Raw genomic sequence first — 18607 nt, 5'->3', positions numbered from 1 at the left:
CACACTGCTTCTAACGCACAGGCAGTTTCCAGTAAAGCTACACACACCACCATTCCCATCCCTCCTCCAGGGCCAATTTCTCCATGAAATCAATGAATTTTTAAGATGTATTGATTCCTGTTCTAATGTTGTTCCCCGCCTCGATCCAAAGGGAGAGGCGGGTAAGAAATATTATTGGAGAAAGCACTCCCCCCTACACACACCCAAAAGCTAAAGATAGCAAAGGCAGGAGCTCATGTCCCTTCTTAGTTGGGTCTGGTGTTGTGTAAGAAAATATATGTTTAATTTTTTTTAAAAAAAACCAAAATCAATACGTCTGCAGTTTATTTTGGGGAAAGAACGTTTTAAGGAGCCAAATCTGTGTTTTGATGGGATGGGTCTTTCGGCTGAGCCAGCTGGGCTTTTTTCCGGTTATTTCTACCCACGGGAACTATTCACTTCTGTGAGTGATACACCATCATCTCGGGCGTAAATGTACCGCCACCAGAACTCTGTCTTGGGCTTCATTCATTGGGCATTCTGGAGCAGGACAAGATACTGGGGATTGTCTTTATAGCGTATACAAGTGTCATCCATCACAAAATGTTGCAGTGTGCAGTACCAGCCAGACATGGCCTCTGCCAGAATACACCATTCCACTCCGTCTCTTTTCCACACCCAGCATTCTGTTCCTGCTCAATACGCTGTGTTCACGGGGCTGTTTTGCACAACTTCCCTGAAGTTGTTTTTGTACTTATGTCAACCTTGCCCCAAACTTGCCCACATCTCCCTCTCGTTTCACAGTGGTTACAATCCTATTGTCACGTTCCAGCAGAGGTTGGTATTAGAAGGACTGAAACCATTCCTTTCTCTAGCTCGTACTGATATGAAAAGTGGCTCCCATGACCAACAACACTAGGTCACAATCACTTGGGGCATCAATAAATTTAAGCTCTTTGTTGTATCTGGAACATCAATTCACCTTTTCCCACCCACTCCTCCTATTCCCCCAAGACCAGCAATACTGGGCCCGATGGACCAATGGAAGCTTCCTATGTTTCTAAGAGATCTGGAGAGCTCAAAAGCTTGCACCTTTTCTTTTACCTTTGAGTTGGCCTAGCAAAATCACAATAATATGGATTGTAGATATTTTCTTAGGGCCAACCTTTTGCCTTTTCCAGGTTACATCATGCAGACACAAGCTCTTTTATTTAATATAACAGAAGAGAGAAAAAGATTATTTTTACTCTTTTACATTATAACGTGTGAAGCTTTTATTTATTTATTTTAAAAAAGAGCAGAGATATTCTTTTTAAAAAGTCCACTAAAAGCCGATTAATTCATTAAAACCAGGGAAGGGGTAGGAAGTCAGATATGTCCACAGGCAAAATTTACCTCAACCATCACATTATTTCACCTCTGGAAGACTTGAGGCAAAACAGACATAGCAATTAAAAGGGGGGGGCGGGTGTCTCTTCTTCCTTGGACAAGATGAAGGAAGAACAGCCAGAGAAAGCCTAAATGAAGAGTAAGAAACGTTAGCTTCCATCAAAAATGAAAAAGGAAATAAAAATTGTAATGAATCCCTTGCCCTCCTCCTTAAGAGTCCGATTCTGAATTATTTTCTCTTGTATATTTAAGGCAGCAAAATAACACGATTCAGCGGACCTTTTTTTGAAAGAAAGAAAAAGTCTTTTATCAAGCATAATTAAAGCGCAATTAGCTCTAGCAGACAAAACTCCCCTTCATCTCTGTACTTTGGGATTAAGCAGCCTGTTTCGAGGGTCACCTCCGCTTTTCCTCCTCTCACAGTCCAGCTTGGCGACCCATCGCCGCCTTACGAAAAGATGAACGCCACCGCTTGAGAGGAAACCCGGGTTTACCGGACAGGGGTCGCTTGGATCAGCGTGGGCCATCAAAATCTGGAACTGTTTCAGCTCAGTCTGACTCAGCGCCACATCCATCGCTGCCTTCGGCATTGTCGTTCTGGAAAAGGAACAGCACCGTTGTGGCCATCAGCTGCATTTTGACAATTCTCGGCAATTCAGCCAAGGTCGGGGGTCCTAACTAAACCAGTACTGTTTTGATCCTTCCTGACAGTGGCTCTCAGGGTTCCTGTCCAGCTCTTCTAACTGAAAGTTTTCGAGGCACTGAACCTGGGATCTCCTATAAGCAAAGCATAAATTGACCCTGTTCAGACAACACACGAAGCCATGGTTAGGCCGCCAACCCTTCTGCAGCAAATGGTTAATGAGCGTGTTTAATCCGTGGCTACATTAGCCACTTCCATCAGGAATGGTTCACATGACATGCGGAGTCATGGATCACGACTTGCTAAGCCATAAGGTTTAGCTCAAAATACTTAACCACCATGGCTTAGCTGGTCGTCTGAACAGGGTCACTGTGGTGAACTGCCCAGAGAGCTTCAGCTATCGGGCGGAATAGAAATGCAGTGAATAAATAAATAGTAATAAATGTGCAGTACCTGAGACTCCAACCCTACTCCAGATGATGGCAACTCACTGGAACCCCTTCACCTCGGTGCCTTCCAGATGTTTTGAACTTCAACTCCCAACAGTCCCAGCCAGCACAGCCGGTGGTCAGGAATGCTGGGAGTTGTGGTCCAAAATATCTGGAGTCCACCAGGTTGGGGAAGGCTGTACCAGCACTGCTGCAACGTTAGACCGTCCCAGACCTTAGCTCTGTTTCCTTCTTGCCAATAAGCAAGGTTCCTTTTTAACCGGACAGTGCAGCATGCAGATAGCACCTCCCGTCTGTGTGGGAGGAGCTATTATTATTATTATTATTATTATTATTATTATTATTATTATATTTATTTGTATCCCGCCTTTTGCTCAATACTGGGCCTCAAGGCGGCCTTACAAAATTTAAAACATATACATTTAAAACCTGGGGGGGCGGGAATTACAATATTATAAACATAAACTTTACAAGTCCTTAACATAGATGGAGGAGATTACTCTCCAAAGGCCTGCCAGAACAAAGAAGTTTTTGCCTGCTTCTGAAAGCCCATCAAGGAGGGAGCCAGTCTATCTTCCCCAGGAAGAGAGTTCCAAAGCACTGGAGCAGCCACCGAGAAGGCCCTCCCCCGTGTTCCCACCAAGCACGCCTGTGAAGATGGTGGGACTGAAAGAAGGGCTTCTCCAGAAGATCTCAAAGCACAGGCAGGCTCATAAGGGAGAATACGGTCTTTCAGATAACCTGGGCCCGAGCCATATAGGGCTTTATAGGTCATAACCAGCACTTTGAATTGAGCCCGGAAACAGACTGGATGCCAGTGGAGCTGTTTTAACAGGGGAGTTGTATGCTATGCCAAAATGTTCCCTGTAACTCAGGGCGCACCTGTCTATTAATTTATTTATTCAATGGGCCTATTCAGATGACACGCTAAGCCATGGTTTGGCCGCTCAGCCTTTTGCCCCAAATGGTTAATGATTGTGTTTAAACCGTGGTTATGTAGCCACCACGGTTAGGAAAGGTTCACGCGACACCCTAAGCCATAACGTTTAGCACAAAATGCGGAATCACCGTGGCTTAGTATGTGGTCTGAACAGGGTCAATATGTGAATTGTTTGAAGAAGAGGAAACCTCGGGGCAAGAGTGCAAAGGACAAAGGGAATTAAGATCAAGGAAGCAGGGCAAAGCCCTGGAGAAACACGAGCGGCAGACGGGGACTGGCGGCCATTTTAGCGTGGCGGTTTTCAGCTTCGTTACCTTTGAATCCCCGTTGTTGTCCACGTGCAGCCTGGACGCGGTGGAGTTGAAGTCGTGGTTGGAGAGGGTTTCCAGCCAGTTCGCCATGGACCTCTCCTCCTTCTCCGTACCGATAATCGTGGGGTAGATGTGTTGCTCCTTGAAGGCCGCAATCTCCTCTTCTTCCTCCGCCCACTCCAGGGCTTCGTGGAGTCCGTCGTTGCCGAAACGCTTGTTGTACTTCTCAAAGTGGACCCGCTCCAGAACCAGGCCCAGCCCGGGGGCTTTGGGGACGTCCACCTTCTCCTCCCCCCAGCTCCGCTCCAGGATGGACTCCGAGGCGTAACCCTTCACAATGGCGATCACCAGGCCGATCATCTTCCGGATCTGGTGCATCATGAAACTCTGGCCTTTGACCTTGAGGACGGCGAACTCCAGGCCTCCCCGCACGAAGGGCGCCTCGCAATACATCTCCATGATGTAGCGCTTGGCGCTGGGGTCTTTGGGACCCTTCTGAGAGGTGAAGTTGTGGAAATTGTGGGTGCCCTTGTAGCAAGCCAGAAGGCTGTTGACGGCCTCCAGAGTCTCTGCGCTCAGGCGGTAGGCGCCGTCCTGAGGATCGCGGTCTTTGTGCGCGAAGGCGAAGGTCGGCAGCATGTAAGAGTAGGTCCGGGCGTCACATTTGTTCTTGGAGTTGAATCCTCCGGTGACTCTTTTGAGCCCTACATTTGGAAGAGAGAGAGAGAGAAGAGGGGAAAAACCCCACTACGGGTCAGATCCATAGAATCATAGAATAGCAGAGTTGGAAGGGGCCTACAAGGCCATCGAGTCCAACCCCCTGCTCAATGCAGGAATCCACCCTAAAGCATCCCTGACAGATGCTTGTCCAGCTGCCTCTTGAAGGCCTCTAGTGTGGGAGAGCCCACAACCTCCCTAGGTAACTGATTCCACCGTCGCACTGCTCTAACAGTCAGGAAGTTTTTCCTGATGTCCAGCCGGAATCTGGCTTCCTTTAACTTGAGCCCGTTATTCCGTGATTTAAGCTGGTTCAATTCCGCTGGCAGAAGTGGACTTCCTCAATGCTTCTTCCAGCCTTCCTACACAGAGAGTCAGGAGACCCTGATGAATGGGGGGAGGGCTGAGGTGGGGGACAGGGATCCTCAAAAACCAGACAGAAGGAACGGAGCCCTTCCTCTCGTGGAAGGCTGGTCTTGAACCCAACCCAAGACAACCAGAGACATCCAATGCACAAGATTTTAGGACACTGTCCCCTTTTTATAAGGTTAATCATGACCCATTACAACAGATGTCCCCAACAAGATGCATTATTTATTTATTTATTTCATTTATTTATTTCATTTCTGCACCGCACAGGAACTGAATATTCCCTATGGTGATCTTGGACTGCAACTCTCTCATAAGATGTTTTTAAAATGTTTTTAGGATGTTTTTTAGGGTGTTTTTCACAATGTATATTATGCTTTAATTGAGTATTATGTATTTTATCGTTTGTTGTTGTTCCCTGCCTCGATCAGAATGGAGAGGCGGGCAAGAAATAAAATTATTATTATTATTATTATTATTATTATTATTATTATTATTATTATTCCCAGCCAGCACGGCCAATGGGATAGCTCCTCCCATCTGGGGGGGATAGCTCCTCCCATCTGGGGGGAATACCTCCTCCCATCTGCGGGGGGGGGATAGCTCCTCCCATCTGCGGGGGGGGGATAGCTCCTCCCATCTGCATGGGAGTAAAAAATGCTAACTCAACCCCGTACTCTGCACTGGTTGGAGACAGCCGAAATGTGCTCCTCTTGAGGAGAACATGCAGGATCTTTGGATGCTACAGTGCTTCCCTCACAACACAACACACACACCCTGCCAACGGCCAGCATGAGTGCCCCCTCCTCTCCAAGCCAGGGAGAGCGGCAGGCTTTGGAGCGCCACCTCACGATCAAGATCCGCCCGTCAGCCCCCTGTGATTTGCACCCTCACCTAGAATCCGTATATGAGGAGGAAGGTGGTCGTTAATCTTGCGCTTGATGTCTTCTATCAGCCAGACCTTCAGAGAGACGATTTGCCCAGCCGCAGAGACACCCTGTGGTTTATCAACAGGCGGCCAGTAAATGAACAGGGGGGGGAAACATGGGGAATTCTTCATCAGAAATGAAACGAACATAAACATAAACTTATGCTTATAATCCAAGATCTCAACAGTTGCGATAAGCTACAGTACATACAACGAGGGCCAAGTCGAAGAATACGGGAGGATCCCTAAACTGCATCCTGGGACCCACGTATCTCACACCCAACAGAGTAGCTCAGGGGTAAGCAGTCCTGGGCCCTCTAGTTATTTTGGACTACAATTCCCATAATCCCTACCTACTGACCATGCTGAAAGCAGTTTGACAATGGAACCAGTTCTCTTTTGTTGGAGGACTTCAAGCAGAGCCATCTAAATGGGCGCTTTAGCATTCCATAACAGCTACAGACTGGCAAAAGGATGGAATTTAATTTGCAAAGAAGTTAAAACTGGACCCCTTTGGCATTCCATGGTACTATGGACACCATTTCCCCCCTTAACAAAATGCATATATTTGCCCCTACCAAATGTAGCGGGTGACGATGGCGGCTCACAAATTACCCACCCCTGGACTAGATGGTCTACGAGGCCCCCTCCAACTCAGAAATGTGGAGAAGCACAAGAGTTCGGAACGTTCGCCAACCCCTGCAGAGTAGCTATGGGCGGCCAGTTGCCCCACATAGTTGTCTGCGCATTGTAGCAAGTTACTACTTCGCAAACAATCAGCCGTATTGCCCCACCTATTGCTGAATTGCCCCATGTATTGTATTGGGTTCCAACTTCCGTTGTACTGCCCTGAAGTGAACTGGTCTACAGATGAGGCTACTATAGCCTCCGCACCCCAAAACATACGATCTCACAATCTCCTCCATCCGCAAACTACAAGACGCACGCTAAAGCGCATCACCTTGTCCGTCCTGGCGCATCTCTGAAAGGACATTTTCTTCATGATTTCGCCGTGGTTCTCCGGGATACACCCTGACCGAATGAGGGCCGACACCAGGTCGTCCTCAATCGTCTTGAACTGAGCGTTCCCCACGTTGCGCTGGAAAGAGGGAAGGGTGGCTGTTGTTGTTTGAAAAAAAGGGTGAATAGGTTTCGCTCATCAAAGGTGTGGAGCTGCATAGCGGCTCAAACTATGGATCATGAAGCCACATAAGCCGCAGTGGAGGCTGGTGCCTCCGATGTCAGTGGGGCAACGAATTCACTCCAGGTTTCCATCAGAACTCTAAAGGATCTATCCAAGGTGCTTTAGACTTCTGAGTGGCTCGGACTGAAACCCACAGTGGGTTCACTGCCCCACTGACATCGCGGCCATTGCACCCATCCTAGCTGACTCTAATCCTGCCCACTGATGTACCTGAAATCTGCCCAGGAATCCAACATGGATCAACCTCCTGCACCACTCTCGTCTTCCTTTACAGGGGAAAGTAATGTTGAACCAGTCCCAGATCAGGCGTTGTGTGTCAGAATTATTTTCCCCCTATCTTGCAGATGGGTCCGCTGCACTACCCCTTGTGCTCTAACACCCCACATCCTATCATTCAGCTGTCACAGGCAGGACTAGCCCTAGCACAGCTCAGTGAGAGGGTAAAGAGAGAGAGGAACCACCGGTGCTGGAGGAATCTACAGCCTTCCACCTGCGAGAGCAGCCCCTGAGTCCCCCTAGGATCCCCGTAGGTGAATATTGCTGATTTCCAACCGCTTTCGGGAGCCATTGCTCCCTTGGCAACAGCAGCAGCTGGAACACCAATCCCCTTGCTCATCTCAGGCCTATTTGCATGCACAGCAACCAACATGCTCGGAAGCCAAGGTGCAAGAGGCGCTGGTTCAGCTCCTCCACACCACCTCCAGCTCCCCCCTCCACCACGCAGCGGCCATTTCACTAGGGTGTGTTATGACCCACACACACACAGCCAGCAACGCACTTGCATCCCGTGATAGCCTTTCCCCGAATACGCCATCAGCAACACGATCTTTCGCTTGGGAAACCGCTTCGCGCCGTCCTCGATATCCTCCTCGCCAGCCTTGAACCGTTTCATTTCGTGCCCGTTCTCCTCCTGCTTGCCATCTTCCTCCTCCACCTTACTCTTGCCGCTCTTCGGCGCCTTGGCCTGGCCGCCGGCTGCGATCCCCAGCTTCTCGGCCATGGCGAGACACTGAACGGGTTCACACGAAAGAGAGATCCAGTAGGTAGTCAAGACCTCAGCAGAGCAAGGAACATTATCCCTCCATGCCGAAAAACAGGACGAGCGACTTTAGAAAGCAGGGCGGCTTCCAGATGTTGGGCACCCCGACCCCATCATACCCAACCACTGGGTGTTAAAGTCCAAAACATCTGGAAGGCGCCAGGTGGGGTGGGGTGTCTATTCAAAAGAAACGAAGCGTGAGAAAGAAACCAAAGCTGTTGCAACGGGAACCAAGGAGGATGGGTTTCATTTATTACATTTTTATTCCACCACCACCCCGCCATGGCAGAAGCTTCTCCAAGGGGCTGGCAAAACACTAAACAATGAAGCCGATGATGGTAATGAGGATGATACCTACGCTGTTGATTTTATTCGACCACCAGCCGCTGGTGGCTGTTCTCGCAAAGGGATCAGCAGCCAACCTCAGGACCTTCAAGCCAAGCCAGGAGAAAGGCATGCCCGGACTCTGAACAATGCATCAGCTGGACACAGCCAAGAGGAAGAGGAAGAGGAAGAGGAAGAGGAAGAGGAAGAGGAAGAGGAAGAAGAAGAAGAAGAAGAAGAAGAAGAAGAAGAAGAAGAAGAAGAAGAAGAAGAAGAAGAAGAAGAAGAAGAAGAAGAAGAAGAAGAAGAAGAAGAAGGGAAAAGGGAGGAGGAGAAGGAGGGGAAAGGGAAAGAGGAGGGAGGAGGAGGGAAAAGAAGAAGAAGAAGAAGAAGAAGAAGAAGAAGAAGAAGAAGAAGAAGAAGAAGAAGAAGAAGAAGAAGAAGAAGAAGAAGAAGAAGAAGAAGAAGAAGAAGAAGGGAAAAGGGAGGAGGAGAAGGAGGGAAAGAGGAGGGAGGAGGAGGGAGAAGAAGAAGAAGGAGAAGAAGAAGAAGATATATATTTTTTAAAAGAAAAGAAAGAACAGCCCCTTCCCAAGGCGGATCAAGGCCCCCCCGGCAGGGACATCTCCGTCGCGGGGGGTTCCTTGAGATCACTTACTCGGACGCCGCCTCCGCTAGCAGCAGCGGGGCAGATTGTAGCAGCTGCCTCCAGTCCTGGACCACGTGGGGCAAAGGAGGAAGGAGAGGGGGAGGGAGAGAGAACCCGAACGGACTACGGTAGCCGTTGAGGAACAATCTTCCTAGGGAGAGAGTTGGTGTTTTTTTTTTAAGTTATTTTGCGGCTGAGTTTTTCCCCAAAGGGAGGGGCAGAGTTCAGCGTCGCGAGCAAATGCTGCTGGGTGGTTTTTTTTGGTTTCTGGTTTTGGAGCCGTCAGGGCAAGTTTCCTGCAACCAGATGTTTTGAGCTGCAACTCCCATCATCACTGCAATTCCATATCCGTGCATCTTTATTGCAATCCATAGATCCATGAAAAAAACAAGAATCAAACATGAAACATCAGACAGTTAGAGCTATGGCCAACTTTCGTCTAATACACAGAGAGCTCTAATCCTGGCCGCCACTGTGGGAAATTTTGTTGTTTATTCGTTCAGTCGCTTCCGACTCTTCATGACTTCATGGACCAGAGCTTTCTGTCGGCCGTTGCCACCCCCAGCTCCCCCAAGGTCAAGTCTGTCACCTCCAGAATATCATCCATCCATCTTGCCCTTGGTTGGCCCCTCTTCCTTTTGCCTTCCACTTTCCCTAGCATCAGCCTCTTCTCCAGGGTATCCTGTCTTCTCATTATGTGGCCAAAGTACTTCCGTTTTGCCTTTAATACCATTCCCTCAAGTGAGCAGTCTGGCTTTATTTCCTGGAGTATGGACTGGTTGGATCTTCTTGCAGTCCACGGCACTCTCAGAATTTTCCTCCAACACCACAGTTCAAAAGCATCTATCTTCCTTCGCTCAGCCTTCCTTATGGTCCAGCTCTCGCAGCCATAGGTTACTACGGGGAATACCATTGCTTTAACTACGCGGACCTTTGTTGTCAGTGTGGTGTCTCTGCTCTTAACTATTTTATCAAGATTTGCCATTGCTCTCCTCCCAAGAAGTCAACGTCTTCTGATTTCCTGGCTGCAGTCAGCGTCTGCAGTCATCTTTGCGCCCAGAAATACAAAGTCTGTCACTGCCTCCACGTTTTCTCCCTCTATTTGCCAGTTATCAATCAAGCTGGGTGCCATAATCTTGGTTTTTTAGCAACAGCCAAAGTTACTTTTGAGGATTTATCTTCCAACAGAAAACTTAACATAAAATTTGTCTGAACTTCTGGACAGTTTACTCAACAATGGGGTGATCATAAGATGACGGGCCTGATTATAAAAGCTACAGGACAGAAGGACATGTTCCATCATCTCCACTTCCGTGTTGTTCCTGATAAGGGACACTAGCATATCTGCCCCAAAGTAATTCAATAGAATAAACATTGCATCTGTCCTTGGAGAAAGCAATACGATATTTAGCCACCGACAGGTTCTTTAAATAGTCAGCCGGCTGAAGAAGCCCAATCACTACAACTCCCATCATGCTTAGACTTTAAAAACACACATCACTAACCCCAACATGAATAAAGGAAACCTGAAGTTTGCACACACACACACACCGCTTTGCTGTGGATAATCCTGATGTTTGGGGATTTTGCTTGTTGGTCCAAATGGAAATTGGTTTCCTCTATTTTGTAGGTTTTAATCATTTTGTTGCAAGTCCTCTTGGGTTCTCTGCATGCTTTACCTGGGAGTAAGCTCCGTTAATTTCAATAGGACTTTCTTCTGAGGAGACCTGCATAAGATTGTGCTGCGGGGGGAGGATTTGTTTTGTTTTTAAACGGAAATAGTTCTTAGCTATTTTATAGATTTTCATACTTTTGTTGTAAGCCACCTTGGAGGTTGTGCACATTTACCTGGGAGTAAGCGCCATGGAAGTCGCTTTTCCGTTGGAAGGAGAGAGAGAAAATTCTGGGAGTGATGGAGTCACTTCCCATAAGAACATCAGAAGAGCCCTGCTGGATCAGACCCGAGGGTCCACCTAGTCCAGCATTCTGTTCACACAGTGGTCCATGGGAAACCCACAATTAGCACCCTCTCACCCATGTTCCCCAGCAACTGGTGTATATGGGCTTACTGCCTCTGATACTGGGGGCAGCACATAGTTCTCCGGACTAGAAGCCCTTGATGGCCTTCTCCACCAGGAATTTATCCGCCCCTGTTTTAAAGCCATCCAAATTGGTGGCCATCACTACATCTTGTGGTAGTTAGGGTGACCACATGAAAAGAAGGACAGGGCTCCCGTGCCTTTAACAGTTGTATTAAAAAGGAAATTTCAGTAGGTGTCCTTTGTATGCACTCAGCACTTGATGAAATTCTCTCTTCATCTCAACAGCTAAAGCTCCAGGAGCCTGCCCTCTTGACCAGATACAAAAGAAGGTAGGGCTCCTGCAGCTTTAACTGTTGTGATGAAGAGAGAATTTCATCAGGTGCCGAGTGCATACAAAGGACACCTGCTGAAATTCCCCTTTCAGTACAACTGTTAAAGATACAGGAGCCCTGTCCTCCTTTTCATAGGGTCACCCTAGTGGTAGTGAGTTCCATAGTTTAACTGTGCAGTGTGAAGAAGTCCTTCTTTTGATCTGTCCTGAATCTCCCACCAATCATCTTCATGGGGTGGCCCCATTGGGTTCTAGTATTATGAAAGAGGGAGAAAAATGCCCCCCCCCCCAATTTCTCCACTTTCTGCATAATTTTACACACCGTCACGTCTCCTTGTTACTCGCCTGCCCCCACCCCAAGCTAAACAACGCCAGCTATTGTCCCCTGTTCCTCACAGGGGAGTTGCTCCAGCATCTTGATCCTTGTAGCTGCCCTTTTCAGGGTCTGTGATTTTGCGCTGAACCTCCATTTTGGAAATGCACCTGGCCCTGAAGTTCACGTAGTTGTCTGGTTCCAAATAGCTCATAAAAATCCACTGAACAAGTCCTAAGGCAGGCAGATCTCATTGTTCCCTCTGAGTTTAGCTTCTATCCACATAGTAGCTGGCGGAAAATGAATACTTCTAGCAACAGTATATTCTCTGTTGTAATGCAAAGTATTTGGGGGCGTCTTGGTCTTATATGGGTAACTAAGACCCTTTCCCTTTACCGAAGACCTGATCCTAGTGGAGATGAAATGAGCTAAAGCAGGCTTTTTGATTTAGATCATTCCTGCATTGAGCAGGGGGTTGGACTCAATGGCCTTGTAGGCCCCTTCCAACTCTGCTATTCTATGATTCTATTATCAACACAGCTGCCTGCGTTTTGGGATGATTACACCAGCAATGGGGAAACATTCTCTCCCAGAGGAAAAGGATTATGCCCAGGAGCCTTGAGCTCTGTGAAAACCTACTTTTCTGTGGAGGTATAAAAACTCTGCACATGCACATGCATCTACCTTACCCTGCCGGCTCCTCTAGCCACGGATCTCTGCTTCTGCTGGAATCACTGATCAAAGTGCACCAGCTAAATCAATTTTAGAACCGGACAAGTACATGCTCTCCAAGACCACGTGCATTTCCAGCACAAAACAACGGTCCGTGTCGCATCAATGCACCCCTCGATGTCCATAGACCCTGAATTTCATGCGCTCCCTCGCAGGAGTGGTTTTACGAGGTCAATTTCACCGCCGACTGAATTTGATGGCCGCCCTCCTAGCTTGGACCAGACAGGTGGCTCCTGCATCCGCCTTTAATTTTTATCACCCCCATTAAACTTGTATGAAACGTTACACTGCCCTCTTATAAAACAGCAGGCCTGGTTCTTTCGCTGTTCTTGCCCTCCGATTTCAATTCTGCACGAAACGATCATGCGGCAGAAAGTTAGAAATGGTGGGGAGTTCATTCATTTATTTTATTATAATTTTAGCCCGTAACTTAGACAAGTCGGTGGGAGAAAGCAAGCTCCTTGCCTCTGCCGCTGCTTCCCCTGGCCAATGGATGGCTCCAAGCTGGTTTTCCTCTTGCTATGAGGTACAGTGCATAGTTAAATTATGGAACTCACTTCCACAAGATAGAGTGATGTCCACCAATTTGGATAGCTTTAAAAGGTGGGTGGATAAATTTCAGGAGGAGAAGGCTATCCATGGCTACTAGCCCTGATGGCTATGTGCTGCCTCCAGTATCCGAGACAGTAAGCCTGTGTGCAGCAGTTGCTGGGGAACATGGGTGGGAGGGTGCTGTTGCGCCATGTCCTGCTTTGTTGGTCCCTGGTCGACAGCTGGTTGGCCACTGTGGGAACAGAGTGTTGGACTAGGTGGACCCTTGGTCTGATCCAGCAGGGCTCTTCTGATGTTCTTATGATGTTCTTCTTGGGGATGAGGTGCAGTCTCTAACTGGCCCTTCATCCCCTCGCTGGTAGTAGAGACCACTGGGCTTCCCTTTAACTGCAATCCCAGGGCACCTGTGAGTCGGAGCTGAGCATTTCTGTCTAGCCGGGCAAGCCATAGCAAGCTCTCCCTGCCACTACGCTTTCTCTGACCCACAGATGGGGCCACGCTGGTCTTCCTCTTGCTGTGATGTTCTTCCTGGAAACCAGGCAGTGCCATCTCCCACTGGTCCTTGCTCCACCGGCTCCAGGGTTCACAGCCCCTTGGGCAAAACACCCCCAATGTTGCCTTCCGCCAGTAAATCTATCTTCTCACCCCCACTCTCACCAGATCCTCCTCACCTCTCGCATCATTTCCACCTCTTGCTTGCCTGACAGACAGAGAGCCGGGGAGCAAGCAGGCCGTGGCATCTCCTGCTCCTCTGTTGTCTGGGCCGGAATGAACGGCAGGTCAAAACAAGCAGCTTGCCATGGTGAAGAGGAGGTGCTGACATGTGGCCCCCCGGCCGGCACCCAACCATGCCCGCCCTTGACATCAGCCTTTTATCCTTAATCCACTGGCCCACACTTCCCCCAACCTGGTGCCCTCCAGATGTTTTAGACTACAGTTCCCATCCCCTCTGCCAGCAGGGCCAACGGTCAGGGTTGGTGGGAGGCATCGTCCAAAACATCTAGAGGGCACCGGGTTGGGCAAAGGCCTGACGGAGCAGCTGAATGACGGCAAAGGCAGAAAACAAGAGTTGTGGGACAGCTGGAAGGTTCCGGAAGCCCCCATGAGCCAGTGCCTGCTTCATCAGATGTGGAGAGCGCATGGACCCAAGGAAGTCCTACTGGTTGGCCCAGTTGAAGCTAGTGGCGCCAATGAGGCAGTGGATCCACCCAGAGTGTCAGTCAGAACTCTAAAGGAGCTATTCAAGATGCTCCTTTAGAGTCCTGAGTGGTTCTGATTGAAACCCAGTGGTTCTGACCAGCCCTGGGTTAACTTTTAAGCAATATAAGCACATGCTTAGGGCACCAAGGGAAGGGGGACACCACAGAGCATTGGTACCATAGCTATAACCATCTAATCCTAAGGAATTCCAGATTAAAAATCGTTTCAAATAAATTTTTGCATTTGCATTTGCATTTCCCCCCTTATAACAGTTTTATTAAAAAATGCATAAAAGTGATGGAAATTTGTATTTTTTTCCCTGTTGCCCTAGTTATAAGTAAGTAATCAGCTTATATTGCTTGCTGCTGTTTAGTGTTAAATAAATACAACAAAAAACAGTTTATGTTTAATATAGTTGTGCGTTCTGGCGTGGGGGTCGGCCTTGATGAAAACTGAGTTTTTAATGTCTTATTTCACCTTCAGCACTTATTGTCTTAATGTCTTGCCGGCTTGGCAATGGAAGGGCCAAGGAGGCGCCATTATGGGTCTGTGCTTAGGGCATCTGCTGGCCTTAATCCCACCCTGGTTCTGACTGAAACCCAATGGCCTGGTTCAGACAACACACTAAGCCATGCTGCTTAACCACAAACTGGTTAAGGGAATGCATTAAGGTTAAGCTCCATCGGGTTGGCTTTTCACACTGTTGGCTCATGTATTCAGGTTGTAAATCACAAGCTGAATATGAGCCAGCAGTGTGATGTAGCTGCAAAATAAAAAAAAATGCTATTTTGGGCTGCATTAATAGAAGTATAGCTTCCAAATCATGCGAGGTACTGGGTCCCCTCTATTCAGTCCTGGTTAGGCCTCATCTTGAGTATTGCGTCCAGTTCTGGGCACCACACTTCAAGAAGGATGCAGACAAGCTGGAGCATGTTCAGAGGAGGGCAACCAGGATGATCAGAGGTCTGGAAGCAAAGCCCTATGAAGAGAGACTGAAAGAACTGGGCATGTTTAGCCTGGAGAAGAGAAGTTTGAAGGGAGACATGAGAGCACTCTTCAAAGACTTGAAAGGTTGTCACACAGAGGAGGGCCAGGATCTCTTCTTGACCCTCCCAGAGTGCAGGACACGGAGTAACGAGCTCAAGTTACAGGAAGCCAGATTCTGGCTGGACATCAGGAAAAACTTCCTCACTGTCAGAGTAGTACGACAATGGAACCAGTTACCGAGGGAGGTTGTGGGCTCTCCCTGTCTCCCGTACTAGAGGCATTCAAGAGGCAGCTGGACAACCATCTGTCAGGTATGCTTTAAGGTAGATTCCTGCAATGGGCAGGGGGTTGGACTTGATGGCCTTGTACGCCCCTTCCAGCTCTACTGTCCTATGATTCTAAGTACCACAAGACTCTTCCAGGTGCCTTTTCTTTCCCCAAACTACTAGAACTGGGCAGCAGAGGGCAGCATCTTTCCAGTAAGAAAAAACAGCGTGAAAAGCATAGATCGCTCTGTTGGATCAAGGGGGAAGAGTTTTTTTTCTCTCTCTCCAAAATTTGCAGTAAGTAGAAAATATCTTTTTAGGACCGCACCAAAAAACAAAGGGTGGGGGCAGTCACAATAAATCTCAAAGCTGCAAGTCTGCAGATTGTGTGTACTGCAATCACCCTGAGATGGGTTGTGTGAGTTATCACCGCATACTCCTTGACACGTCTGCTCAGAAGTAAAGCGCCATCAAATCCAATGGAACTTCCTGCCAGGTAGGTGTGTAGAATCATAGAATCATAGAAAAGCAGAGTTGGAAGGGGCCTACAAAGCCATCGAGTTCAACCCCCTGCTCAATGCAGGAATCCACCCTAAAGCATCCCTGACAGATGGTTGTCCAGCTGCTTTTTGAAGGCCTCTAGTGTGGGAGAGCCACAACCTCCCTATGTAACTGATTCCGTTGTCGTACTGCTCTAACAGTCAGGAAGTTTTTCCTGGTTTTCAGCCAGACTCTGGCTTCCTTTAACTTGAGCCCGTTATTCCATGTCCTGCACTCTGGGAGGATCGAGAAGAGATTCTGGCCCTCCTCTGTGTGACAACCTTTTAAGTATTTGAAGAGTGCAATCATGTCTCCCCTCAATCTTCTCTTCTCCAGGCTAAACCTGCCCAGTTCTTTCAGTCTCTCTTCATAGGGCTTTGTTTCCAGACCCCTGATCATCCTGGTTGCCCTCCTCTGAACACGCTCCAGCTTGTCTGTGTCCTTCTTGAATTGTGGAGCCCAGAACTGGACGCAATACTCCAGTGTAGCGTATAGGATTGCAGCTTTTAAGAGTCTAACTCCTGCTAAGTGCTAAAGAGATTCTCAGGTTGCACTGAAGATCAAAGTAACCAAAATGGGTGATCACCCATTTTATTCTAATTATTTTTTTTAAAAAACAACAACAAACCAACCCACAGACACATAACATCCAGCAGTTCCGTGTATCGGAACCCTGATCCCGTGGGAGGCAGGGAGCAGAAGCAAAGAGAAACGCGGCAGCCGTTAATAGTTTCAAACCCGACCTGGAGATTAATTTTAGGTGGACCCTGAATTAAGACATCAATAGAAGCTGCCCCCTGATATCTGCATGTGGTTTGCAGCCAAAACTGTTTTGGGCAATCCTTCCCCTGACCTGACCCTCTGCCCCATTTATGTACGCAGCATTGACGTACATAAGAGCTAACATTGTTCAAGATTGGCGTATTTCTCTCTTTGTCAAGCTTCCGTCCCACCCATGTCAGCGTCACCAACTTAACTGAGACGGTTTTCGGTGGCAGTGGATTGGGGAGTTGCTAAATTTAGCAACATCCGCAAGCAAACAACCCACACACACACGGAGATTTAGGCTAAATGCTTTTGACTTAGACTCGTGCCAGGGCCACCCAAGGCATTCTGCTGCCTGAAGTAAAATAAAAAATATCCAAATGCTGCAAATGCCCACCTCTGCTAGGATCAAGGCTTTAAAAATTCTTGCATGCACCATCCCTGGTTGTCATCAATCACACCTTTGTGATGCTGCCTGAAGCAGATCGCTTTATCCGGCTACACAGCAGAGCTGGCCAAGGTTTATGTATTGCGAGATAAATCATGACCATTTAAAAAGAAAGGGGAAAAACCCAGACGTCAATGGGTGCTAAAAATAGTTATGTTCACCCCACCCCCTAATGCAATTCATAGTAAGGGGAGAGAGTTGTTAAAGTTCAACAACACAGTCTCTCTCTCTCTCCATATGGCTGGGAAAATACACTTCCTGGAATTCACCCAGAAAAGACGGAGGTATTTAAAAACGCAGGCTAGAATGGCCACTTGTGTATTGCCAAAAAGGAGCAAATGCATCAGACTTCTCCCACCCACCCCCACCCCCCCAAAAAAGAGAGCATTGTCCTGTATCAAGGCTGGCAAGTGCTCTGGTCAAAATCCAGACAGTCCCAAGTGGAAAGAGAGAGAGAGAGAGAGAAGCCGGTCCAAGATCATACACAGGAATCCGAATAGGGCACTAGAAGCCAGGGGCGAGGTCAGAAGTAGTCCAGAGGTCGACTCACAGAAGTTAGATGTGCCAAACTTTGAAGTCAGTCAGGGATTGTCCAGGAGGATGGTCCAAATCGGTTGTCGAGGCTCCAGGAATCTGTAAGGTCTAAAGAAGCAAGGCGAAATGCTGCACCTGAATAGCCGTTGTCCGCAGCAGAGAGTCAACCCTGGCTGAGCTGATTTATAGCCGGCCCTTAATCAGCACAACTGGCTAATTAGGTCAGTGTTTTGCTCTTAAGGGAGGCCGCACGCTGTGGCCTCTCCTTGCCTCTCTGCTGCTCACATTTGATCCTACGTCGTTCTGAAGGATGGATTATCTCCGGCTCTGCGTCCTGCGTTTGGGGGAGTCCAGGAATGGCACTAGAGGTGCCAGGCAGCTCTTCCAGTGGTCCCAAGGGAGTTCTGTCAGCTGAAGCTTCCAGCTCCCCCAGCTGGGACCCACTGTGCTGTCTCTCCCCCTCCTCTTCCTCATCAGATGAATCTTCCTCTTCCTCATCAGATAAAGCATGACGGGCACAGATTTGCATCAGAGTAGCAGAGGCTTATTCATAGAGATGCAAATTTAGAAACAATTGCTGTAATTTAAAGCAGTATAAAACATTGAGGGTGTCTTGCCCAAGGAACGCCCTACCCCCACCTCCAAAAAAGAGCCTGGTGCTGACCCTGCTTCCTGGTATTAAGACAGGATGTGTCCCAAGAAGAGAGGCATCCTTCCTTTACCCCATAACAATTCCCAGGCTTCTGATGGGAGAATGCTGTGTGGACTCAAGCCAAGCAACACACTGCTGTTGTTCTTGATTTGAAGTGCGGGGTGGGTGGTGAATAGCTCTGCCCAGTTGGACGCATAGAGAAGAAACCCTGGGTGAAATCTCACTTGACCCTCTCAGCCCCCCCCCCCCAACAGAGCTAAGCTGACCCCCATTTTTTAGGTCAACGCTGCTCCGCAGGAATGTG

General features: G+C 48.3%; 1 protein-coding gene across 2 annotated transcripts in view; it reads right to left on the bottom strand.

The window, feature by feature from the left end:
* Nucleotides 1-1233: 1233 nt before the first annotated feature.
* Nucleotides 1234-18607, bottom strand: part of PUS1 (pseudouridine synthase 1) — a 364184-nt gene continuing 346810 nt past the window's right edge. Inside the window, exons 1-7 of one of the 2 annotated variants that reach the window (XM_063144074.1) lie at nucleotides 8951-9016; nucleotides 8327-8450; nucleotides 7708-7938; nucleotides 6687-6824; nucleotides 5692-5794; nucleotides 3715-4415; nucleotides 1234-1965 (exon numbers count right to left, since the gene is read on the bottom strand). In XM_063144074.1, the coding sequence (XP_063000144.1) occupies nucleotides 1918-1965; nucleotides 3715-4415; nucleotides 5692-5794; nucleotides 6687-6824; nucleotides 7708-7938; nucleotides 8327-8425 (1320 nt within the window). In that variant the 5' untranslated portion in view covers nucleotides 8426-8450; nucleotides 8951-9016 and the 3' untranslated portion in view covers nucleotides 1234-1917. Of the gene's footprint in view, nucleotides 1966-3714; nucleotides 4416-5691; nucleotides 5795-6686; nucleotides 6825-7707; nucleotides 7939-8326; nucleotides 8451-8950; nucleotides 9017-18607 lie in introns of those variants that run through there. The other variant, XM_063144075.1, reaches the window with a different exon arrangement.

This window comes from Elgaria multicarinata, chromosome 18 (genome assembly GCF_023053635.1).
Source record: "Elgaria multicarinata webbii isolate HBS135686 ecotype San Diego chromosome 18, rElgMul1.1.pri, whole genome shotgun sequence".
Lineage (NCBI taxonomy): Eukaryota > Metazoa > Chordata > Lepidosauria > Squamata > Anguidae > Elgaria > Elgaria multicarinata.
This window is presented reverse-complemented; position numbering and strand designations above follow the sequence as displayed.